The following is a 26,613-nucleotide window of genomic DNA, read 5'->3' as shown; positions in this document are numbered from 1 at the left end:
CATTAAGATCTGAATGTTTAACCCATCTGATAATTTATTGAATATATACAGCATTTACTAAGAGATATTTAAGAATGAATGACCCTCAAACTCCACTCCAGTAGTCACTTGTAAAAATCACCAGCAAATCATGACAAGAATTGTTAGGCCATATGCAAGTGGTACACTTTTATGTATTTGCATTAAACATGGCAGATATATACCTTTCTGGGCAAAAACTTGCAAAAAGGCTAGTTTATCCTTCCTTTGGGAATAAGCAATAGCCCAGTAGTCAGCACTTCTGTGCTAACATGAATTATCATTGATATGGTCATATTTATAAATTAACTAGATACAAAAAAATTGAATTTTAGAAATACTATAATATAAGGCTTTTCTACCTCAGGAATACAAATGTATATTACCTTAGCTGTATTTGGCAAAACTTTTAGGAATTTTGTCATCAATGCTCTTCAACTTGGTACTTTATTTGACCTTTTAACTTTTTTGGATTCAAGAGTATCTAATGAGTCTTTTGTAGAGGAAATGCAGTTCTAGCATGAATACAAAATCTAATCCTGGTATCTATGATGAGTTTATTTACATTGTAGGTCTTTCTGTGGTTCCTTACTTTGTGACATCTTTTGTTTCACAGAATGATCAATTTATAAGTTAGGGGTCATCCATAATTGTCAACCATTTTCCAAAGTGTACAAAACGTACACTTTTTCAGACCCCCCACCCTCCCTCAAAAAGTGTACATCAACCATTTTCAGATTTCAAGAGAAGAATCAGTCATTCTTAATAAAAAGAAGATCCTGTCTATTATATTTTAGTTTAATATAGAACTTTGCATTGAAAAAAAAAACTAAAACATAGCTGACTGTTTTATTTGATGACATCTATCTGTGATGCTTGTGTTTTGTCAGAATAAAGAGTACAAAGATTAGTGTTTTCCCTATCACACAGTGGAAATGGTAACTCCAATAAAATAGGGCACCTAGAGCATACAAAAGATAAACAAAGGGGCACATAAATTATGCTAGGAATCAAAGAAAGGGAAATGCATGGTTTTATTGCATTGGTAAAGTATCATGAGTATGGACTGACAGTTGTTGATGGAATCAGAGCTGAAGACAGCAATCAATAAAAGTTTAATGTTTTAAAACATTTTGAGTTTTTAAATTTCCCGCCTGTATTTCTATTTAAATGGTCCCTGTAAATATGCCATTCATGGCACCATTATCGTTTATGTATATATACTGTAACATGTACATATATTTGATATTTTCTAAGTTAAGGTTAAACTTCATATGGAGGTGCTCCTAATTGAAGGAGGCATTTAAGTTTACTTCCGGTTTACTGGTTTACTATTTTGGAATGCATTACAAGGAAATTAATCAAAGGACCAGTTTGAAATCTTTTCTCAAAATGGCGTCTTGTCAAAATCAAAACATTCAAAGAATTTAGTGTTCCAATCAATTTTGTTTATTAAACAGAGTAAAACGATATCGATCAATAATAAAGCAGGTGAAATTGAAAATCGGGGGTACTGAGAAATGCTTGCAAACTTTTTGTTTACATAATTTTACTAGTTCACATTTTTGAAAGATTTCGTTTTCATATGATTTGATCTTTTAATCGTTCAATCCCGATTGAGTAGAATTATGATATCTAAATCAATATCATCAAGTGAAAATAATAAAGAAGAAATAAGAAGAAAAACACACCCAAGCCAATTCTCGATTTTATAAATCGACTTTCCATACGGAAACGATATATTAAAATTCCGGAAAAAAAAAGCGTACTGTAAAAATGTTGATTTTTTAACCCCCTCCCCCCAAGTGTACGTTTTGTACACTTTGGAAAATGGTTGACAATTATGGATGACCCCTTAATTTAAAGTTGATTAAACTTATATACTGAGTGCCAATGAAAGCGCAACACTTGGTTTTTCAAAATTAATAATAATATTAATTTATATTAGAAATGATAATCTTTTAAAATAAATTGTTTTTGAAAATTAACAATTTTAACAATAGTTCGATATCAAACAAAAATGTTTCATTGTCATCTTTCGGGCGCAATTGGTAAACAAAACATCTAATGTGGAATCATCAATTCAGTCCTAACAAAAAATGTTACAACCTGTGGTTCTGCGAAATCTCAACAGCGCTTTGGAATTGATCATCCCGGATCCCGAGGAATGTTATTCCACTTGTCCCGCAAAGTAAACTCAAGCTGACTTTTATGATATTGGTGATGGTTTTAATCGTCTAAACCATGTCAAATCTGATGCAAAATTTGCTCGATCAGACCAAAATCCAGCGAAAAGCATGACTTTTGGCCAAGGAGGGTGCCAAATGTCTATGTAACCACCACTGATGGTTTTTGTACATAATGAATGATTTTTGGTCTACAGAATTCGATGTATACGCCAGACGGCAGTTTAGATGTCACTAAGGAAAGACTGTGGTGCTCTTTAATAATTTTTGCACAAATGGTGCTTTACTGAAATTGCTCCAAAGTTTCTACCGTGACCACCATTGAACTCTCGTGACCTTTGGACTGTTAAAGACCAAATGTATCGGTCTTGCTGAGCGTTTCTCATCCCCCGGGATGTGGTTTATCATTAAATGATCCATTTTGGTTGAATTTGTGGATGATTTGGGTTATTGTAGAGGCTACAACTGCAGTCTTCTTGTTATTGTTTGCAGTGAAAGGCTTCATTGGGTCATGCCCAAAACTGCATGTCGCTGGTTGTCTGAAAGTCCTGGCATTTACTCAGATGTTTATTGTAGTTTCTTAACAATTAGGTCGTGAAATTTCATGACATTAGCAAGGCTTTAAATGACAAAATCGTGAAAATGGTGCTTATGTTGAAAAGCAATAAACTCGGATTATGTCCATTCAAAATAATCCTTACCTCGCATTTGTTCCAAAAAACACTCAACCGTAAAGTTGTCGACAATTGTCTTAAAAGTCATTTTCAACCAACTAAACAAAGTTCTAATATAAATAAAAAAAAAATTATAAGATTTTTTTGAAAAACAAAAGTGTTGCGTATTCAATCATTGGCACTCAGTATATCTACAAAAATGTTAATTGTAACCTTGATAAACTTGTATGAAAATTTATAATTATTAGTGCAGGAAGGCAGTCATTAAGCTTATGGCTTCCCTTGATAAAGTACAATAAGTGAAGTAAGTGGAACTTTATAGATCTATGCTACAGACTATGGAGTTCATTAAATATAGGTCACTGGTCAAAGAATATGTTGTTTATATGGAGTTTTTTTTATGTACCTACAAAAAATATGGAAGCATACTGTAAATTCCTTATTACTCTGACATGGGACATCAATTATAGCGGGTCTATACTTTGACATGGGACATCAATTATAGTGGGTCTATACTCTGACATGGGACATCAATTATAGTGGGTCTATACTCTGACATGGGACATCAATTATAGTGGGTCTATACTCTGACATGGGACATCAATTATAGTGGGTCTATACTCTGACATGGGACATCAATTATAGTGGGTCTATACTCTGACATGGGACATCAATTATAGTGGGTCTATACTCTGACATGGGACATCAATTATAGTGGGTCTATACTCTGACATGGGACATCAATTATAGTGGGTCTATACTCTGACATGGGACATCAATTATAGTGGATCTATACTCTGACATGGGACATCAATTATAGTGGGTCTATACTCTGACATGGGACATCAATTATAGTGGATCTATACTCTGACATGGGACATCAATTATAGTGGGTCTATACTCTGACATTGGACATCAATTATAGTGGGTCTATACTCTGACATGGGACATCAATTATAGTGGGTCTATACTCTGACATGGGACATCAATTATAGTGGGTCTATACTCTGACATGGGACATCAATTATAGTGGGTCTATACTCTGACATGGGACATCAATTATAGTGGGTCTATACTTTGACATGGGACATCAATTATAGTGGGTCTATACTCTGACACGGGACATCAAATATAGTGGGTCTATACTCTGACATGGGACATCAATTATAGTGGGTCTAGATGAACCACAAAATTAAATTTTTTTGACTAAGTCCACATTTTCTATTGGCTTGTATGCAGACTTTGGAAAAAATCTTGTACCTTTAAAAAATACAATTGTTTCTCAATCCATGAAAATTGGTACCCATGTATGTAAATAAATGAAATCACAGTAATACATTTGCTGTTTCCTATTCTTGGATCAGGCCACCCAGTGATTTATAAAGCATTTGATTAAAAGTCGGATCATACAAGTTCAAAAGTATAATAGTATTCAATATTGATTGAAAGTTAGTTTTATGAATTATCATAAATGTTATATAATTTATATAAATTGATAGTCATTTGTTGGATAAAATGGTCCCTATTCATTGATTTTATACAAGTTTTCAATTGAGTCTTAAAACTGTTTGACATTATTGAAACTCATACAGGTAGTGATTGTACAGAACATTGTAAATACATGTGATATGTATAGATTTACATATAGTTATTCAAATTACATGTAGTTTTTTAATTTTTAGGTGTTTTTTTCTGTTGTTTTACTTCCTGGTTGAGGATAGTGTAAAACAAATTAACTCCTTTTAATTCATTAAATAACAGATGTCTCTGAGAATAATTTGTCTCCTTGACAATAGATTACTGCTATGATTCTGACACAAAGTATAGAACTTTAGTATGCATTAATTATAATCCACATTTCAAACTTAAGAAAGTTTGCTAACAGTTTTTTTTATAGAAAACAATTTAAACATGGCTTTTGTAAATTATTAAGATTTTCATTAAGGTTTTTCATACAGAAAATAAACTAGGTTATCTAGATCTGTACACTGAGTATTTTAGGATATGTTTCTGATTTTATAATTTAATGACCTTCTATTGAAAAACATGCTATCAAAAACATTTTAGGACTTCAAATGAATATATACTAGCTCTGTTATAAAGGAAGATAACTCTTGAAGAAGCAAGAAAATTATATTTTAACAAACAAATACACTGACTAACAAAGTTACATGTATAAATCTAGAGTTATGGCATTAAATGTATATTGAATATGGTTGAGCATGATCATCATGACATGATTAAATATTAGGGCTGATTCATTCTCTGCATCCATATGTAACAGCCACATATTGACCTGTCCTTTATAAATATAAGGCCAGTTTATTTGTGGAGAAAACATCTTATTTTTATCTATACTTCCTGATTTAGTACGAAAGATAGTAGACCAATAAGATAGACTTCCTCATTGCAAAGTAAATATATACTTCATTCAATAACGTAAAATATATTACAATGACATATTTAGCTGAACCAGAATGATTAAAGTAAATTTGATTAAAAATGGAGAAAATAATTAAAAACTTAATGTGGATTTCCATTTGCATGTTTATTAAATTTAAGGTTTGGCAGAATTGTATATTAGCAGAAATAAAGCATGAAGATTTTCTTCAACATGTTGTATTATAACTTTATCAGAATAAATACATGTGATATAATTTGCAAGAGCATCCGATTTTAAATCCGGTTATTGTAGCAATTAATTGAGAGTTTTATCATCATGATCATGTTATAAATTTGGTAAGGAGGGAATATTGATTTAGAACAAATGTGGAATGGAACTAAGGATTTTGCTACGTTTTTGAACACTTTTGTCAGCTTTCTTAACAAATTAAAACTATGTGGATTAAATAAAGAATTTTGTATAAATAGTATGGAAGACTCATCTTTGCTTCAGCACTATGCAATAACAGACAGTTTTCTATTTAGTACATCAGTTTTCTTGCTTGTGAAGTTATTAAGCAGTATGAAATTGCATTCCTTTTAGCCAATTGATTGTTTCTTAGTTTTAATTGGAAAAAGTCATTTGTTACTTAATAAATCACATGAAGAAGTGTCAAATGCATCCTCAAGATTAAAGTATAAAAGGAGAGGATGTTATTTGTTTTAAATACAAAAAAAAATATAAATAACAATGTTAAAGGAAGAATGCATGTGACTTTCTGTTTTTCAATCAAACATTGATTGGTCATTTATTTGGCCAATCAAAATGTGAGTTAAATTTGTACAGGGAACTTCTGTTCACCTCTAGTGTTTCCTGTACTTTTTAATCAATGGATATAATACTGAATCTGCAGTATTGTATTTTTGTCAATTGCAATGAAATACAAATCACTCAAGGGGGAATTTCCTTATATAAATGAAATAATAACAATATGATAATCAGAGAGATCTTTTTCTAGCAGAAATACTCTCTTTTGTACCCCCCTGTTGACAGAATTGATATTCAGGGTCATATTAGAAGTTTTCTTGCAAAAAATAGAGATGAAAGTTCACACTGACATACTTGAAGGCTGTTTTATTCAATTATAGATTTTTTACAAATATTTGTAAAAGTAGGTTGTAGTGATCCGATTCCTGTTAAATTAGTTGGCTGTTTAAATCATCTTTAAATGAAATATTTCTTTGATTGTTTCTTTATAAGTTATGTGAAAATTGCATAACATGGCTACATTATATGGATTGATAACATCTGTCATCTGTTTGGATTTATAATGGTTACTTTCATGACTGAGTCAAGCATCTGCTACAAGCAATACAAAAATTATTTTTTTTTTGCCAACATGATTTGCATATATGTGTCAGTCAACAAAAATCTTTAGGATTTAAGATTCTTAAGACATTCTTGAGGGGGGAAAAGTGTAATGTGTCTAATGACTGTTGTTGTTGTGTGTATTAGTGTGTCATAGTGTGGGCTTAATCCAGTAGTATTATCTGTTAAAGATGTTGGTGACATATTTGGGTACAATTTGTATTGGGACAATGTACTGTACAACCTTTGAAGAAAACTTCGAAGATCCTATATTACTGTTAGAATATTTATAAGTGCGATGACTTTTTGGGGATTGACTATACTTATTGATAACCAAAACCATAACTATGACTATTTATTTATTTTTAACACTAAACCTTCCTGTAAACATAAAATTGGGAATTACCTACTGAAGATTTTTTTGGGTGTAGACACCAACTTTCTGCATGTAGCTTCAGTATTAACAAATTGATCAAAGACATAATTGATGGTATGCAGTTGAAGCTAACCAAAATTAAGGTAAACATTATCACTGTACTAGTATACATATTTTTTAAGGGGCCAGCTGAAGGACGCCTACAGGTGCGGGAGTTTCTTGTTACATTGAAGACCCATTGGTGGCCTTTGGCTGTTGTCTGCTCTATGGTCAGGTTGTTGTCGCTTTGACACATTCCCCGCTTCCTTTCTCAATTTTATTTGCAATAGTTATGAAATTCTAAGTCTTTTTGAACTTTTAATGTGCATGTCTGCAATGCCACCACTGAAAAAAAACTAATTAGTTTTTTTAATGTCCAGCTTCAAATATAAGAGGCATATCAGGATAAGAACATGTAAGTTTAATATAACTAGAAACCCTGCTTTGTACAAGACCAACATGTTGAGCCTCATTTTCAAAGTGCTAGGTCACAGCCCTTAGGAAGCAGTTGTTCATTAAACATTATTTTGATTCACATCAGATCATGCAGTCTTTTCTCATGCTCCTGTATGATATTCTTTCAGTTCTCTGTTATTATTACATTCATGACATGTCTGAGCACTGACTAGTCCAGAGCATGGATCTATCAAATAAATTCATCACATTGCCTTAAAAATACACAATACATGTGCACTTGTATTTACATGTAAGATGAAAATTATAATTTTGAATCAGTTCTTGGAATTAATTTATGAATTTCAATATTACTTGGTATTGTTATTATATGGCTGAAGATTATATGATAACATTTGACCTTTATACAACCTTAGATTGTGATAAAACTATCACATTTGAAAAAAAAAAAGATATCCTTATACTAAATTTATATTTGTGAATAATTGTTTTAATCTTAATAAGATTAAGTTAAAATGGAGATATTAAATGAGTATTTTTTTTATCAATAATTAAGTTATGATTTTCCTTACAAAAAGGATAATTCAAAAGTGTTGATTTTCTCATCCTTATATCAGTTTGAATGAACTGACTTTGCTTAAAATAGATGTTGAAAGTGGAAGTTGTTTGCTTAGAACTCTTGAAGTTGTATTGTTTTGTTGGATGTGGATGTGAAATGTAAGTTACAAGTATTTTGAAATTTAAGTGATCAAAATATAATTTCTAAGTAATTTTCACACGGTGAGCTTTTATTTGGATACTGTGGACTGTATAATGTATATTTCTATTTTAGAGTTAATATATATATATTTAAAAAATACTTATAGAAATTCAAAATAATGGTATAATTGTACCCCATGATAAAACTTATTTGTACATACATTTATTAATTAAATTTGAAGAATTGACTTAGCCCATCCGTGTAATATGACTTTTGTTATCAACTGCTTCTGATTCATATCAACTGCTTTCCTGTAACGTTAATGGCTGACATTTCAATGTTATTCTGCAAATTCCTGAAAATATACCCCACTGGTACGTTTCTTTGTGTAAAACATAACAAAGTTGGATACAAAAAAAATATTAGGAATCAGGAAATTATATTAAAAAATGCAAACCAATATATATTACAACAAAACCATTTTTTCAAAGTTTTGAAAATAGTTTTTGTCTGAATGTCTTCTGTTGAAATAAATGATAAAAAGAACATAACATGTCATTTTTCATATCAGACCCCTTATCAGCCCATGCTCAAAATCATCCCTGTCGGCTCTCAGGCTGATATCATAACCTAGGGATGATATAGGGTCTGATATAAAAAATGACATGTTTAATCATATACAGTATGTACTGTAAACCAATTTGTGGGGTGGTTGAAGTTATTATGCTTTTTGAATTTTGGCTATTTTCATGTTTTAATGGTGAAATGTGTATCAGATATAAAAAAACAAGCTCTCACAGCCTTTAACTGTGTCATGTAAGTGAGACTAAAGAGATGTAATGCTTAAAAGTCTTTCACCAATATAGTGATCATATCAGAGACAATACATGTACACAAATGTACATGTATACTAAAGTATATATGTCTCTGATCATATTTTCTGAGATGAGTAAATATCAAGAATTGGAAAAGAAAAACCTTATCTTAGTTTGGTGTTTTATATATATATGTTTTGATATTTTTAAGCAAGTCAGTGGTCAACTTAAAAAAAAATAATTAAGAGATGCATGGTAAAAAACAAATGTGAAAATTATGTTTTTAAGTTGTGCACAAATAGAACTTTAACATTGTATCCAATAAAGATTCATCCCGCTTTGCTCAAAATATGAAAGTAAGAAGTTGTTTTATGAGATTATTTTTCTGAAAGTTTAAATCAAAAGGGAAAAAAAAATATTGTTCCTTTGAAATTTTCTGTGTCAGAAAAAATATATTTCCTTAATTTACCTGCTTCAGATTCCTTCTCTGCCATGACTGCACACTTCAGATTCCTTTTCTGCCATGACTGCACACTTCAGATTACTTCTCTGCCGTGTTTGCACACTTCAGATTCCTTCTCTGCCATGACTGCACACTTCAGATTCCTTCTCTGCCATGACTGCACACTTCAGATTCCTTCTCTGCCATGACTGCACACTTCAGATTCCTTCTCTGCCATGACTACACACTTCAGTTTCCTTCTCTGCCATGACTACACACTTCAGATTCCTTCTCTGCCATGACTGCACACTTCAGATTCCTTCTCTGCCATGTCTGCACACTTCAGATTCCTTCTCTGCCATGACTGCATACTTCAGATTCCTTCTCTGCCATGACTACACACTTCAGATTCCTTCTCTGCCATGACTGCACACTTCAGATTCCTTCTCTGCCATGACTACACACTTCAGATTCCTTCTCTGCCATGACTGCACACTTCAGATTCCTTCTCTGCCATGACTGCACACTTCAGATTCCTTCTCTGCATGACTGCACACTTCAGATTCCTTCTCTGCCATGACTGCACACTTCAGATTCCTTCTCTGCCATGACTGCACACTTCAGATTCCTTCTCTGCCATGACTACACACTTCAGATTCCTTCTCTGCCATGACTGCACACTTCAGATTCCTTCTCTGCCATGACTGCACACTTCAGATTCCTTCTCTGCCATGACTGCATACTTCAGATTCCTTCTCTGCCATGACTGCACACTTCAGATTCCTTCTCTGCCATGTCTGCACACTTCAGATTCCTTCTCTGCCATGACTACACACTTCAGATTCCTTCTCTGCCATGACTACACACTTCAGATTCCTTCTCTGCCATGTCTGCACACTTCAGATTCCTTCTCTGCCATGACTGCATACTTCAGATTCCTTCTCTGCCATGACTACACACTTCAGATTCCTTCTCTGCCATGACTGCATACTTCAGATTCCTTCTCTGCCATGTCTGCACACTTCAGATTCCTTCTCTGCCATGTCTGCACAAATATTACCTTTTGAAAAAGATTCTGTGATGAAGGTCAACAAAATGTTACTGCAATGTCACAATGAATAAATTAAATGTGAGATAGATTTGATTGAAGACCACAAGTTCCAAAAATATTTTAAAGGGATTTAATGTAAAGATTTTTTATGGTTTCAGGACTGCCATATTTGTATATCTTATGCATGATCATACCTATAAATAGTTTTAGGAAAGCAGAATTTTTGAAAAAACATCTTTTTTTCTTAATTCAAAGGGTATATAAACAAAAGAAAATATAAGTAATTATTGAATAGAATTAAAACTTACAACATTATATGTTACATGGATGATTACAGTTATTGTTATGTTAAATTTCCTAATAGGAAGATATCTTTGAGGTCATGTTAAATGAAATTCCTCAAACTTGAATCAAATACGTAGAAGGATCGTTGATATCTCCTTTATTATTCATACACCTTTTCTGAATTCTAATGCATTTTCATAAACTGAGGTTCTGGTTGCAAAAGCAATGTTTAAGTTGTACTGCAAGTGAGTGCAATGAAACAAGTGCGTTATATTTAATACAAGCTATGATTAGCTCGACCTGATTGAAATTGACAACTAGGAAGTACAGTATATTATTAAACTGATGTTGGAATTTGTACAATCAATAAGGTAGTATATTATTCATTGCAATATTTCTTTTCATTTAATTTAGCTTACTGGTGCTGTGAAAAATATTTTTTTGTCTTTGCATACATTTGATTGTTTTCTACAAGTAAATTTTTTTTTTTAAATTATAAAAAGGTTAATTTTATATATTTTAAATATCTCAGGAAAGTATATGTTCAGATACTTCCTTCGTACATCTGCATTATTTCTGAAGTAGCCTACTGATAGAAAAATATACATAGGAATGCTATTTTAATGTGCACAACATTTGTTTTTTTAGGAAAAAAAAACACCCAAAAAAACAATAACATTAGTATGCTTTAGTCCAAATTTAAAATTTGACAAAACTTCATCATGATGTTTCTGTTTGATCAAAGAATCTTTTTTAGAACCTAATGATTGCATATACATACAAGTATCTTTTATTAAAAGTTATTGCATTATACATGTTATATGGAATGCAGATAATAACCAGATGCTCTGCAGGGCACTGTGCCACAGCTTTATACGACCGCAGAGGTCGCACCCTGAACAGTTGGGTCAAGTATGGGCACAACATTTAAGCTTGATACAGCTCTGAATTTGGATTGTGATTAAATAGTTGACACAACATAGGTTTCTGACACAGAACTGAAACTTAAAAACTTAAAAATTTTAAATTATGGACATTTACCTATAATGGTCCAATATCCAAAATCTAAATATACTGAACGACTTTAGAAACGCAACACTCATGTTGTTGATTTTTTTACCAAATCTTGTTTGATTCTCTTATTACTTCTTTTCATGCTTATCATACTTCTTTCTCATTACAAAAAATCAAAATCTGACTTAACTGTGGTTCTTGAACATACCGAATTTTTGAAGTTGCACAAATTTTCTAAAGCGAAATTTTGGACCCCTGAATGATTTTTTCAGTTTTTTTGCTTTGTGAAACAGTTCTTTCAATCCTTGGCCTCACTTAATTCAGTTTAAAAATGTTGCATCTCCATTTTGACAAGACTGAGAAATAAAAAACTGAATTAGCCCTTAAGAATACTGCAAACATGAAAACATAAACGTGCTGCAACCATACTGTATGACTTCAGAAACTCCTCTTACTGTCCTTCCGACAACGATACAAGTAGACAAGATTTGTTACTGGCCATCAATGAACAGATCAACGTGTAGTGACAATGAAACTTGTCTGAATTTGATTTCGCAACGTCACTTGCCAGACATGTTTACGGCTGCAACGTCAAATGCTATTCAAATTGCCGAGTGACATTGAGTACAGATTCATGCCATAAATGTTTCCCCATCAACTGAATTGCCAAAGAATCGACTGAAGAAAAACCTTTAAAGCCCTCAAGTTCCAACCGCATAACTGCCAAAACCAATAAATGGGTTGAACAAATGCAAAATCAGAAGGTGTAAATCAGAACCCAAAACATGTCAGACAGAATTTGTTGACCTTTCTGACAATCATTTTGGCGTTTGTAACAGGCAGTCATCGCTTTTGACGGTGACACATTCATTCAAAAATAACACAAAATTAATCTAGTGTTGCATTTCTAAAGTCGGTCAGTATACATGGTTAGATTCAGCATATCATAGAACCCCAAGAATTCAATTTTTGATGAAATCAAATAATGTTCAATTTTAGACCCTTAAGACCTCAATGTGGACCAATTTGATAACCGGGCCCAAATATTAAAAATCTAAATACATGGTTAGATTCAGCATATTGAAGAACCCCATATATTCAATTTTTGTGAAAATCAATCAAAGTTTAATTTTGGACCCCGATTTGGACCAACTTGAAAACTGGGCCCATAATCAAAAATCTAAGTACATGTCAAACTAAGTTTAATTTTGGACCGTTTGGACCTTAATGTAGACCAATTTGAAAACAGGACCAAATATTAAGAATCTAAATACACAGTTAGATTTGGCATATCAAAGAACCCCAATAATTCATTTTTTGATGAAATCAAACAAAGTTTAATTTTGGACCCATTTAGCCCCAATTTCCTAAACTGTTGTGTTAAAATTTCATAGATTTCTATTTACCTATACTAAAGTTATTGTGCAAAAACCAAGAAAAATGCTTATTTGGGACCTTTTTTTGCCCCTAATTCCTAAGCTGTTGGGACCAAAACTCCCAAAATCAATCCCAACCTTCATTTTATGGTAATAAACCTTGTGTTTAATTTCATAGATTTCTATTTACTTTTACTAAAGTTATACATGTAGTGCGAAAACCAAATGTCTTCGGACGATAACAACGCCAACGTCATACCAATATACAACCAAAAAAGCGAAGATGAATTTTTATTTACAATGTTTTAAATGTCTTTCTTTGATTAACTGCATCTAATGTTGCATAATAAGAAGAGAGAAAAAAATTGATTTAAGTGAGAAACGCTCTGAAATTACCCAGTCCGTTATCCAGATCACTTCCTTGTTTGTATCCAGCTGAAAATTATCAAACATATTTTGAATGATAGCCGTCACAATTCATTTGTAAAAAGTTCTTTACAAAACATAGTCACATAAATTGTCCTTGTTGGTAAGCAATAGCACATGATTTCCAGTGCCTTGACTCGACAGTCATAAACTTTGCATAATTTGCCAATATTTTATACATCTATATAAATATTTACTTGATAAGCAGTTATAGGAACAGAATTTCCAAAATCTGTATTTAGATTACTGGTAAGTGGAAACTATATTGAAATTATATTTACGCCAACACTTTACTTATGTTATTGAGATTGACCCAAAAATGTCATGTAACATGTTGAGGGTGATAAATTGACTGGGTATCAATTAAACTTTAAATTTGTTAGAATGAACCGAGTAGGTTAAACAGAGAAGTGTTCCATGTTGTATAGAGTTCAATGATCCAATGAAACAAATGCTCATTAACAACATAGACGGATCCAGGGAGTGCCTTTTGTGGGACAAAGTTGGGTGATTATATAGGGAATCATTAAAGCATGACTGGAGCTCAGCATATGGGTTCTAATGGTGTAAACCTATTTATATAAAGCTTAGTATTTCAGACAGTAGAAGATGTGGAAACTTTGTATCTTGTATACAAATGCCTCATGGTATCTGTATGAAGATTCCATTTGTTTTATGTGGATTGTCTGTAACCTCATTTTCATGGTTCAGCAGCTGCCTAAGAAACTTACATATAATTATAGTCTTTTGATCCCATGATTTTCTCTAAAAAAACAGCCAGCCTCAGGTGTGGCATTTTCTCGCTGTGTCGAAGACTAATAATAGCCTTGGACTGTTTTCTGCTCTTTGGATGGGTTGTTGTCTCTTTGACCCATTCCCCATTTCCTTTCTCAATGTTAACTATATTTGGGATATAGAATCATTATAATTTCCACATGTCTGTCACTCAGTCAGGGTTCACCTGACCTTAACCTTATTGTCATAGATCAGTGATCAAGGTAAAGTTTCAATGGTGAAGCCTATATATAAGCAGCTTTTCAATAATACTTTGCAACGTTGGACAACTTTTCTGATCTGTTAGAAACCCGATACTAATAATTTCAAATTGTTCAATGTACTTGAATATTTTTTCATCACACATTTCCCTAGACTACAGAACAGAATTTGATTTTGCATTTGGTCAGCAACAATTGAAAGTTATAAGTTGTAACTTGTGAGTATTTTTCAGATCAGTCTGACACCTTTATTTTGTACTTCCTGTTTGCCTATACTTTGATATTTCAATAAATGGACTTTAAATTTTAAGTCACACATTTCTCTTGTACTACTGAACAGAATAACTTCATATTTAGGTATGTGATGAGTTGTTATGTGTGGTTGCTTTTTTTATTTGTAAAATAACACGCCTACTTCCTCTGTTCTACTGATACCTCAATACAAACACGTTTGTTGTTAGCTAGACCAGGCCTGCAATCTTGTTTAGTGTATATAATAGTTTATATGCTCATTTGGAAGTGTTCATTTGACCGTGACCTCAATTTCATGGTTCAATGTTCAATGTTAGATTTTCATGATTTGATACTTTTCTCAGATACTACAAGTACAGTATATGGTTTATGGAATGAATGTAATGTGTACATGCTATTCTGGTAGGTTTAATTTGACCTTGAACATTTTCATGGCTCATGGGTCAACATCAAATTTTCATATTTAGGTCAGTTTCTTGCATACAGATACTATAAGCTATGGTCAGCATCAAGTTTTCATGATTAGGTCTGTTTCTTGCATACTATAACTTAGCATAAGCTATATATATGTGTCAGCTATATTTGGTGTATAGTACAGTTGTAAGGTTTACAGGTCAAACTTGCATACCTCATTTTCATTGTCCTTGATAATACCAAGTGTGTGGTACATGATGTAAAATCTTAAAAATCTTAATCTTAATGACTTTGAACATAAAAATCAATCAAGATCAGTTATGCAGTTGACATGTTCCAGTGTGTGTTTTTTTTATTTAGAAGGGGGTATATTTGTTATTAATATAAACATTACCTATATATAGATTACCTATATATGCCATATTATATATTTGTCAGATCCATCATTTGTTTACTTCCTGTTTGCAGGTTAAATTTATGTTCCTCACATTGATGTATAAATTTATTAAGTCATAATTAAGTCCGTTTTTTCTCAGCAGCTATAACAAACCAGAGCTTTAAGATAGTGGGTACTATTAAGTTTTATATACCTTATAACACATTTGTCACTTGCTCTCATTCTTTTTTTGAAATAAAAGTAGAAATTTTTGCATTTATGATTTATTGCAATTGTCTTAGCATCTAAAAATCAAAGCTCCTTAAATGTGTGACTGAGCTTCAAATTAAGAAAATGTGCAATGGAAAACATTTCCAGATCTGTCACTTATCATGGTTATCTTTTTTTTCTCTGCAAGTATGCTCAATACATTTATGTATACATATGTTGCAATAATCTCAGCAATTGCATTTGGAATGAACTTTTGTCTAATTCTACTTTGTCGTTTGTTTTAAACAATGCATGGTGCTTGTTTTTTCTCTGTTTCAAATTCTAGAGAGATGTATAAATTAGTGAGCAATCTTGTTGTAAAATTTAGTCATCATCTTTAAAGGACCAAACCCGTATCATTATCAACTTCAATCAGGTTTTACTACATCATATTCTTTTTATGAAAACTTACACGACACGAAATGAATAGTAAAGTATTCTATTTTTATATTATATAAAAAATTACAATAATTCACTGTAAATTAAGATGACTTTTTAATTGAGAACATAGTATTAGATGTATGGTAAAAGGTATTTAAGTTTTAACATGAGTAGATTTGATTATTCATGCGGAAAAATTGGAAGTAGTGTTATAACCTCTTTATGTACTAAGATACCTGTATTGAAAAAGATTACAATGAGCAATGTGGTATTGAAATCTTCAATTGGATAAAAATCAGTAGGTAGCTTTTGTGTGGTTTTATTTACAAGGGTGTGGTGTGTAAAAAAACTAGTACAAAGACGAGTACTATATATAGATATTATTAAAGAAGATGTTGTATGAGTACCAATGAGACACCTCTCAGAGGCAGATTTAGAGGGTTTTCCAGGGGGCAACCACCCCCCCCCCCTTTTGTGGGAACAATGGGAACAATTTAGTTGATCATTATTTATGGAATCACTAAGGAATTACTGGAGCAGGCCTCCTCTTAAGCAGGCAGTTGGCCCCTCTGAAATTTCTGGATCCTCAGTGACTCTCCATACTTAGTACTTACCAGGAATGTTATTGACTTGTCGCTACTGATTGTTCTATTACAAGTAGTTTGAACATATTTACTTGTCTAAGAGATTTTTGAATAGTCCGAAAAGTTGCTCATGAAATTTTCATGTCCCTTATTTGAATATAAATTTGTAATGGGGAAAAAGAAAAAGCATGTTTTGTTATATTAATATATAAATGTATATCATATACAGTGTTGACTCTTACACATATATATACAATGTAAGCATAAATAAAATTGAGAAAGGAAATGGGAAATGTGTCAAAGTGACAACAACCCGACCATAGAGTAGACAACAGCCGAAGGCCACCAATCGGTCTTCAATCAATGTACGAGAAACTCCTGCACCCAGAGGCGTCCTTCAGCTGGCCCCTTAAAAAATATGTATACTTGTACAGTGATAATGGACGTCATACTAAACTCTGAATTATACACAAGAAACTAAAATAAAAATCATACAAGACTAACAAAGGCCAGAGGCTCCTGACTTTGGACAGGCACAAAATTGCAGCGGGGTTAAACATGTTTATGAGATCTCCCCCCTCCCCCCATACCTCTAGCCAATGTAGAAAAGTAAACGCATAACAATACACACATTAAAATTCAGTTCAAGAGAAGTCCGAGTCCAATGTCAGAAGATGTAACAAAAGAATGTTTAAAATGTTTTATATGAACATGTATACATACAGTTAAGTATCAACACTATATAACTATTTCTTATTTTTCAGAAACATCATACAAAGAAAAGGTGTATTATGTCCCTGTGTAACCATACCTATGATTCCTAACATAAATATGATGATCAAGGTCAGATGGCCAGTGTGTTCGACACATTAGAACCAAAGAACAACGGAGATTCTGGAAGTTACTCATCAAATGTTAATTTTCTTACCGAACCGGAAGACGGTTATGACTTTGAATTTGTGAACTTAAAAGATGACAAATATGACTGTCCAATTTGTTTACTTATTTTACGTGACCCAGTTCAAACACCTTGTGGACACAGATTTTGTCATAAATGTATACACAGGTGGTTAAGGTAATTTTCATTTTCCAAAATATACTTTTCTGTTTATAATTTGAAAGGAGTTGTCTTTCTTACATTTATTATTTTACATTATGTATAAAAAAAATGTAATCTTTTTCTTTTGATAAAAAGATGTTTCTAAGCACAACATGAATTTATCATATCTATTGATATATAAATTTTCAAATCACTTATTGCCATGCGTGCAACGCGTTGCAGGGGACATGGAAATTCTGGGTGTCTGTCCAGTTAAGATTTGATGTTTTTCCATTTTATTTTTAAATTTACTGACATTATATGACTATGTCACACTGAAATGAAATATTTTAAACAAAACCTGTAGTGTTTTATAAAAGTACATGAGAAAAAAGTTTAATTCTGTAAATTTGAGGAGTTGTGAAAACTTCAATATTTTTTCAATAATATTTGCAGTGAGTCTGGTGAACAACGTTGTCCTGTAGATAATACAACTGTGATAAGAGACCAAGTGTTTCCAGATAATTTTGCCAAACGTGAAATCCTTAGTTTACAAGTTAAATGTCCCAAATCCAAAGAAGGCTGTAAAGTGATAGAAGTTCTAAAGCAATTACCTGTAAGTACAATTATTTAAGATTGGTGTTTCAGTTATTTTACAGTTTCAATGCCAAATTTTGCACACATAATATGATATATAATACGCCAGACGTGCGTTTCGTCTACATAAGTCTCATCAGTGACGCTCAGATAAAAAAAGTTATGAAGCCAAACAAGTACAAAAATGAGGTGCATTGAGGACCATTAAATTCCCAAAAAGTTGTGCCAAATATGGCTAAGGTAATCTTTTCCTGGGATAAGAAAATTCTTTAGTTTTTTTCGAAAAATTCAGTGTTCAGAAATTTATAAAAATGACCATATAATTGATATATCAACTTATCATGCTTATGGGTAATGATACCATATTGTAGCTTTTGGTTTATAACAGAGTGAGGTTGTTATAATAGAATTATGGTTGAATTTTCCAGGAGGAAGTCTGTTAAAATCATTCCATTTGCTTAATTTACCTTTGTGCAAGATGCATAGGTGTGAGATGATTTTTTCAAACTCCAAAGTGACACAAAAGCTATCTTGGAACTCTCCTATTTCATCATGACTAATTTGTTTATTATAACAATGCTTAAGCCTTTATCATGTATCATGTCATTGATGATCAGTTAAAAGTTCAAAGTCATTTTTGTTTCAATTGACCCTTGGTCATTGGTGTAGTAATAATCTCATTTTGAATATTCAATCACAACCAAATTCAGAGCTGGTTTAAGCTTAAGGGCATACGATACAGTTTTGATAAAAATTTCCATATAGACTATTTTTTACCTGATTAAATTAAATATGTAATAAAAAATATACCTTCATGTGCTACTTTTTTTTAGTAAAATGAGGTAGAAATTTTGTATTTTTGCTTAAAATTAGGATTTGTGGCCTTATTTTTCGCTTTCGAAAGAAAGACATAACTTTTTTTGTTTTAAACGATAAACACAAATTATTTTTTGTTAAATTATAAGTTTGTAATTTCTGTATTTTATAAGTATCTAAAAATTAATACATTTTTTTCAGAAATAACCCATATTTATCAAATGTTCATAAATGAAAAAAAAAACACAATTTTTTGCTGTATATTTATCAAATTAAGAAAAATTGCACTGTTTACGTTTTCATGAAAATTGGCACACATAATCTTCTTGCGTAATCAAACCAAATGGCATTTTAAAAAAGATGGGTCCATGAACTCGTTTTCAAGTTTGATATAAGTTTGAATGATAAAAATCCGTTGAAAACTGAATCTTTTCCTGATAAGTCATAGTTTGACGTTGCCAAAATAACAATTTACGCTAGCAATGTCATTACCTCCCCAGTATGTGTATCCTATGCCCTTAAATGTTGTGTCCATACTTGCTCTACTGTTCAGGATCACACCTCTGCAAAAAAATTTAGTTTGCTGTAGCTCAACAGTTACTTGTATTACATCTTCTAAGTTTAAAAAACAATTTTTGAAAATCTTATAAAAATCCTTGTTGTTTTTCATTCTCTTTGAAAAAGAAAATGCCCTTCGAAAATGAAAAAATTGAAAGAGTATCATTTTCCACAAATTTTTCAGATAATCATGATAATATTGCAAAAACAAGGACATGGACCTGTAATTTATTTTACTTATTTTTTTTTTTAAAGTTCCATCAATTTATCACAGTCTTATAAATAGCTTGTTAATTTGAAACAAAGGAGAAAATATAATGAACTGTTGTATTAATTATTTCTGTAGAACAGTGATAGTTAGAAAATTGTTGATTGCATTAAATTTGGTATTTTTATTTGTACAAATTTAAATTTTTCATTAAATTTTTTCACACTTGAAAATTGACCTTGCAATATAAAGTGTTGTTTGTTATCTCCTGAAGTCATTTTTTTTCTTTTTCTGCAGAAACATTTAGAAGTGTGTGGTTATGTGCCAATTCCATGTCCTAATGAATGTAGTGATATATTACTACGTAAAGACTTACCTCATCATCTATCTCAGATCTGTACTAAACGGAAAATTGTCTGTTGTAAATGTGGTGAACAGGTGACAGCAGAAAGAGAACAGGTAATTGATAGAACAGGTGACAACAAGGAAACATTTTGCATGAAACTTTAGTGAATTCTTTATATATATTGACATGAGCTCCCTTTCCATTTTTATAAATTTTAAATTTTATGTTTCAGAGTCATTGGGTTTTATTCTTTTCAAAAAGGGGATTTTCCAGTTTTTAGTCAATAACTCAAAAATGCTTTGAGCAGTTTTCCTGACATTTTGGTGAATTGTTTATATTTATTAGCTCACCTGGCTCAAAGGGCCAAGTGAAATTTTCTCATCACTTTGTGTCCGGAGTCATCCGGTGTCGTTAACTTTTACAAAAATCTTCTCCTCTGAAACTACTGGGCCAAATTGAACCAAACTTGGTCACAATCATCATTGGGGTATCTAGTTTAAAAACTGTGTGGCGTGACCCAACCAACCAAGATGGTCACCATGGCTAAAAATAGAACATAGGGGTAAAATGTAGATTTTTGCTTATAACTCTAAAACCAAAGCATCTAGAGCAAATCTGACAAGGGGGGGGGGGGGGGGGTCGGGGGGGGGGGTGTTAAAATTGTTTATCAAGTTAAGATCTATCTTCCCTGAAATTTTCAGATGAATCAGACAACTGGTTGTTGGGTTGCTGCCCCTGAATTGGTAATTTTACGGAAATTTTGATGTTTATGGTTATTATCTTGAATACTATTATAGATATAGATAAACTGTCAACAGCAATAATGTTCAGCAAAGTAAGATCTACAAATAAGTGTGCTTGACCAAAATGGTCAGTTGACCCCTCAAGGAGTTAATGCATTTTATAGTAATTTTTTACCAATTTTTCGTAAATTTTTGTTATATTTTACAAAAATCTTCTTCTCTGAAACTACTGTGCCAAATTTAACCAAACTTGGCCATTATCATTATTGGGGTATCTAGTTTAAAAATTGTGTGGCATGATCTGGCCAACCAACCAAGATGGCTGTCATGGCTAAAAATAGAACATAGAGGTTACATGTAGATTTTGGCTTAAAACTCTGAAACCAAAGCATTTAGAGCAATTAATTCTGGGTTAAATTGTTCATCAAGTCTGCCCCTGAAATGGTAATGTTTTAGGATATTTTACCGTTTTTGGCTATTATCTTGAATATGTTATCGATAGAGATAAACTGTAAACAGCAATAATGTTCAGCAAAGTAAGATCTTCAAATAAGTCAACATGACCAAAATGGTCAGTTGACCCCTTAAGAAGTTATTGCCCTTTATAGTCATTTTTATACGACTGCAAAATTTGAAAAATTTTTCGTCGTATATTGCTATCACGTTGGCGTCGTCGTCGTCTGCGTCGTCGTCCGGCGTCCGAATACTTTTAGTTTTCGCACTCTAACTTTAGTAAAAGTGAATGGAAATCTATGAAATTTTAACACAAGGTTTATGACCACAAAAGGAAGGTTGGTATTGATTTTGGGAGTTTTGGTCCCAACATTTTAGGAATTAGGGGCCAAAAAGGGCCCAAATAAGCATTTTCTTGGTTTTCGCACTATAACTTTAGTTTAAGTTTATAGAAATCTATGAAATTTTGACACAAGGTTTATGACCACAAAAGAACGGTTGGGATTGATTTTGGGAGTTTAGGTTTCAACAGTTTAGGAATTAGGGGCCAAAAAAGGGCCCAAATAAGCATTATTCTTGGTTTTCGCACAATAACTTTAGTTTAAGATAATAGAAATCAATGAAATTTAAAAACAATGTTAATGACTACAAAAGGAAGGTTGGTATTGATTTTGGGAGTTTAGGTCCCAACAGTTTAGGAATTAGGGGCCAAAAAGGGACCCAAATAAGCATTTTTCTTGGTTTTCGCACCATAACGTTAGTATAAGTAAATAGAAATCTATGAAATTTAAACACAAAGTTTATGACCATAAAAGGAAGGTTGGTATTGATTTTGGGAGTTTTGGTCCCAACAGAATAAGGGGCCCAAAGGGTCCAAAATTAAACTTTGTTTGATTTCATCAAAATTGAATAATTGGGGTTCTTTGATATGCCGAATCTAACTGTCATGACTGTGTATGTAGATTCTTAACTTTTGGTCCCGTTTTCAAATTGGTCTACATTAAGGTCCTAAGGGTCCAAAATTAAACTTAGTTTAATTTTGACAAAAAATGAATCAGTTAGGTTCTTTGATATGCTGAATCTAAAAATGTACTTAGATTCTTGATTATTGGCCCAGTTTTCAAGTTGGTCCAAATCGGGGTCCAAAATTAAACTTTGTTTGATTTCATCAAAAATTGAATAAATGGGGTTCTTTGATATACCAAATCTAACTGTGTATGTAGATTCTTCATTTTTGGTCCTGTTTTCAAATTGGTCTACACTAAAGTCCAAAGGGTCCAAAATTAAACTTAGTCTGATTTCAACAAAAATTGAAATCTTGGGGTTCTTTGATATGCTGAATCCAAAAATGTACTTAGATTTTTTATTATGGGCCCAGTTTTCAAGTTGGTCCAAATCAGGATCTAAAATTATTATATTAAGTATTGTGCAATAGCAAGTCTTTTCAATTACACAGTATTGCGCAATGGCAAGAAATATCTAATTGCACAATATTGTGAAATAGCAATTTTTTTTTAATTAGAGTTATCTTTCTTTGTCCAGAATAGTAAGCAAGAAATATCTAATTGCAAAATATTGTGCAATAGCAAGATTTTTTTTTAATTGGAGTTATCTTTCTTTGTCCAGAATCAACTTAAATCTTTGTTATATACAATATACAATGTATATTCACTTTTTACTACCAACTGATAAATTATAATAAATAACATTCAGTGATAACAAGCAGTTTTTTTTACATCTTAATATTTTATGATGTATTTAAATGAGTAGTTATTGTTGCAAACTCCATTAGAAATTTTAATTGAGATTAGTTTTGGAATAAGGGAAAGGGGGATGTGATTAAAAAAATTGGGTTCAATTTTTCTCATTTGAAATTTCATAAATAAAAAAGAAAATTTCTTCAAACATTTTTATGCCCCACCTACGATAGTAGAGGGGCATTATGTTTTCTGGTCTGTGCGTCCGTCCATCCGTCTGTCCGTTCTTTCGTCCGTCCGTTCGTCCGTCCGTCTGTCCCGCTTCAGGTTAAAGTTTTTGGTCAAGGTAGTTTTTGATGAAGTTTAAGTCCAATCGACTTCAAACTTAGTACACATGTCCCCTATGATATGATCTTTCTAATTTTAATGCCAAATTAGAGTTTTTACCCCAATTTCACGGTCCACTGAAGATGGAAAATGATAGTGCGAGTGGGGCATTCGTGTACTGAGGACACATTCTTGTTTTGAGAGGATTAATATTCAACAGCATAGTGAATTGCTCTAAGAGAAAACAAAAATTTTAAGTTCATTAGAACACATTCATTCTGTGTCAGAAACCTATGCTGTGTCAACTATTTAATCACAATCCAAATTTAGAGCTGAATCCAGCTTGAATGTTGTGTCCATACTTGCCCCAACCGTTCAGGGTTCAACCTCTGCGGTCGTATAAAGCTACGCCCTGCGGAGCATCTGGTTTTAACAATTTTCATAAATTCTGTTACAAATGGGCCAAGTTCATTTTAGATAGAGATAATTGTAAGCAGCAAGAATGTTCAGTAAAGCAAGAACTTCAAACACATCACCATCACTAAAACACAATTTTGTCGTGAATACATGCGTGTCCTTTGTTTAAAATGCACATAGACAAAGGTGGGTGACACAGGCTCTTAAGAGCCTCTAGTTATTGTAAGCTCTCATTTGATTTTTATAAATTTTAAATTTGATATTTTCAAGTTGTGGGATTTTATTCATAAAAAAGGGTCAATTTTCAAGTTTTCAACAATATCCTCAAAGTGCTTTGATCAGTTTTTATTAAACTTTGGTGACTGATTTATATCTATTAAGATAACCTTCCTTTGGATATTCGTAAGTTTCTGATATGACGTTATTGAACTTTATTCTTTGAAAACATGATGTGCGTATCATGCTCTCATTGCCCAGCTGTTTATTTTATTATCATGTGGACTCAATCTTCTTTTATTTAATATTTATTATTTTTTAACAAAGGGTTGAAGGCTTACCTGTATATATTTGTTTAACTAACTGCCATGAAAATATTAAGAATGTTGCAGTATCCAGCATAAATATCAGCCGACAAAAAAATATAAGGATGATTTTGACTGGTAGCATGAAGGTTCAATTGAATTTTTGAGAGTTGAAAGATATACAGACTTTTCACCCAATACTTTTTAGTTTTCTAATGAGTTTTTGTTTTTGACTTTTTAGGAACACCTGCATAAAGAGTGTCCTATGGTGACAGTTGTATGTCAATACTGCCAGATTGAACTTTTGAGAAATCAGGCAAGTTGATCTATAATTAGTCATTTATTTGGGTACTGACAAGTTGATCTATAATTAGCCAATTATTTGGGAACTAACAAGTTGATCTATAATTAGCCCATCATTTGGGAACTGACAAGTTGATTCCTAATTAGCCCATTATTTGGGAACTGACAAGTTGATCTATCATAAGCCCATCATTTGGAAACTGACAAGTTGATCTATAGCTAGCCCATTTAAAAAAAATGGCAAGTTGGTCTATAATTGGCACATTATTTGGGTACTGACAAGTTGATCTGTAATAAGCCCATTATTTGGGAACTGACAAGTTGATCTATAATTTGCCCATTATTTGGGAACTGAGAAGATGGTTTTAAATTTGAACATTATTTGGGAACTGACAAGTTGATTTATAATTAGCCCATTATTTAGAAACTGACAAGTTGATCTTTAATTAGCCCATTATTTATGAACTGACAAGTTTATCTATAATTAGCCCATTATTTTTGGAACTGACAAGTTGATCTTTAATTAGCCCACTTTTTGGGAACTGACAAGTTGCTTTTTAAATTAGCCCATCATTTGGGAACTGACAAATTGATCTTTAATTAGCCCATTATTTTGGAACTGACAAGTTGATCTATAATAAGCCAATCATTTTGGAACTGACCAGTTGATCTATAACTAGCCCATTTTTTAAGAACTGACAAGTTGATTTTTAATTAGCCAATTATTTTTGAATTTAAGTTGATCTATAATAAGCCAATTATTTGGGAACTGACAAGTTTATCTATAATTAGCCCATTCTTTTGGAACTGACAAGTTGATCTATAATAAGTGCATTATTTGAGAACTGACTACCCATTATTTGGGAACTGGCAAGTTGATCTATAATAAGCACATTATTTGAGAACTGACAAGTTGATCTATAATTAGCACATTATTTGGGAACTGACAAGTTGATCTATAATTAGCACATTTTTTTGGAAACTGAGAAGATGGTCTTTAATTAGCACATTATTTGGGAACTGACAAGTTGATCTATAATTAGCCCATTATTTAGGAACTGACAATTTGATCTTTGATTAGCCGATTATTTGGGAACTGACAAGTTGATCTTTAATGAGCACATCATTTTGGGAACTGACAAGTTGATCTTTAATTAGCACATTATTTGGGAACTATCAAGTTGATCTTTAATTAGCCCATTAATTTGGGAACTGACAAGTTGATCTTTAATTAGCCCATTATTTGGGAACTGACAAGTTGATCTATAACTAGCCCATTTTTTGAGAACTGACAAGTTGATCTTAATTAACCCATTATTTGGGAATTAAAGTTGATCTATAATAAGCACATTATTTGACAACTGACAAGTTGATCTTTAATTAGCACATTATTTAGGAACTGACAAGTTGATCTATAATTAGCCCATTATTTAGAAACTGACAAGTTGATCTTTAATTAGTCCATTATTTGGAACTGACAAGTTGATTTATAATTAGCCCATTATTTAGGAACTGACAAGTTGATCTTTAATTAGCCCATTATTTATGAACTGACAAGTTTATCTATAATTAGCCCATTATTTTTGGAACTGACAAGTTGATCTTTAATTAGCCCACTTTTTGGGAACTGACAAGTTGATTTTTAAATTAGCCCATCATTTGGGAACTGACAAATTGATCTTTAATGAGCTCATTATTTAGGAACTGACAAGTTGATCTTTGATTAGCCCATTATTTATGAACTGACAA

The 26,613-nt window shown here is 32.1% G+C and overlaps 1 protein-coding gene across 13 annotated transcripts in view; it reads left to right on the top strand.

The window, feature by feature from the left end:
* LOC139482654 (TNF receptor-associated factor 6-like) overlaps positions 1-26,613 on the top strand; it is a 51,879-nt gene that overhangs the window by 10,167 nt on the left and 15,099 nt on the right. For 3 of the 13 annotated variants that reach the window (XM_071266643.1, XM_071266639.1, XM_071266647.1), the window contains 4 exons: positions 17,604-17,914; positions 18,335-18,494; positions 20,355-20,516; positions 24,803-24,877. In XM_071266643.1, the coding sequence (XP_071122744.1) occupies positions 17,688-17,914; positions 18,335-18,494; positions 20,355-20,516; positions 24,803-24,877 (624 nt within the window). In that variant the 5' untranslated portion in view covers positions 17,604-17,687. Of the gene's footprint in view, positions 1-4,031; positions 7,149-8,075; positions 8,176-10,853; positions 11,123-13,585; positions 13,817-15,767; positions 15,794-17,603; positions 17,915-18,334; positions 18,495-20,354; positions 20,517-24,802; positions 24,878-26,613 lie in introns of those variants that run through there. The other 10 variants (XM_071266651.1, XM_071266648.1, XM_071266644.1 and 7 more) reach the window with 9 other exon arrangements.

The sequence above is a fragment of the Mytilus edulis genome, chromosome 7 (genome assembly GCF_963676685.1).
Source record: "Mytilus edulis chromosome 7, xbMytEdul2.2, whole genome shotgun sequence".
NCBI lineage: Eukaryota > Metazoa > Mollusca > Bivalvia > Mytilida > Mytilidae > Mytilus > Mytilus edulis.
Note: the sequence above shows the minus strand (reverse complement) of the source record. Positions and strands in the feature narration are given on the sequence as shown.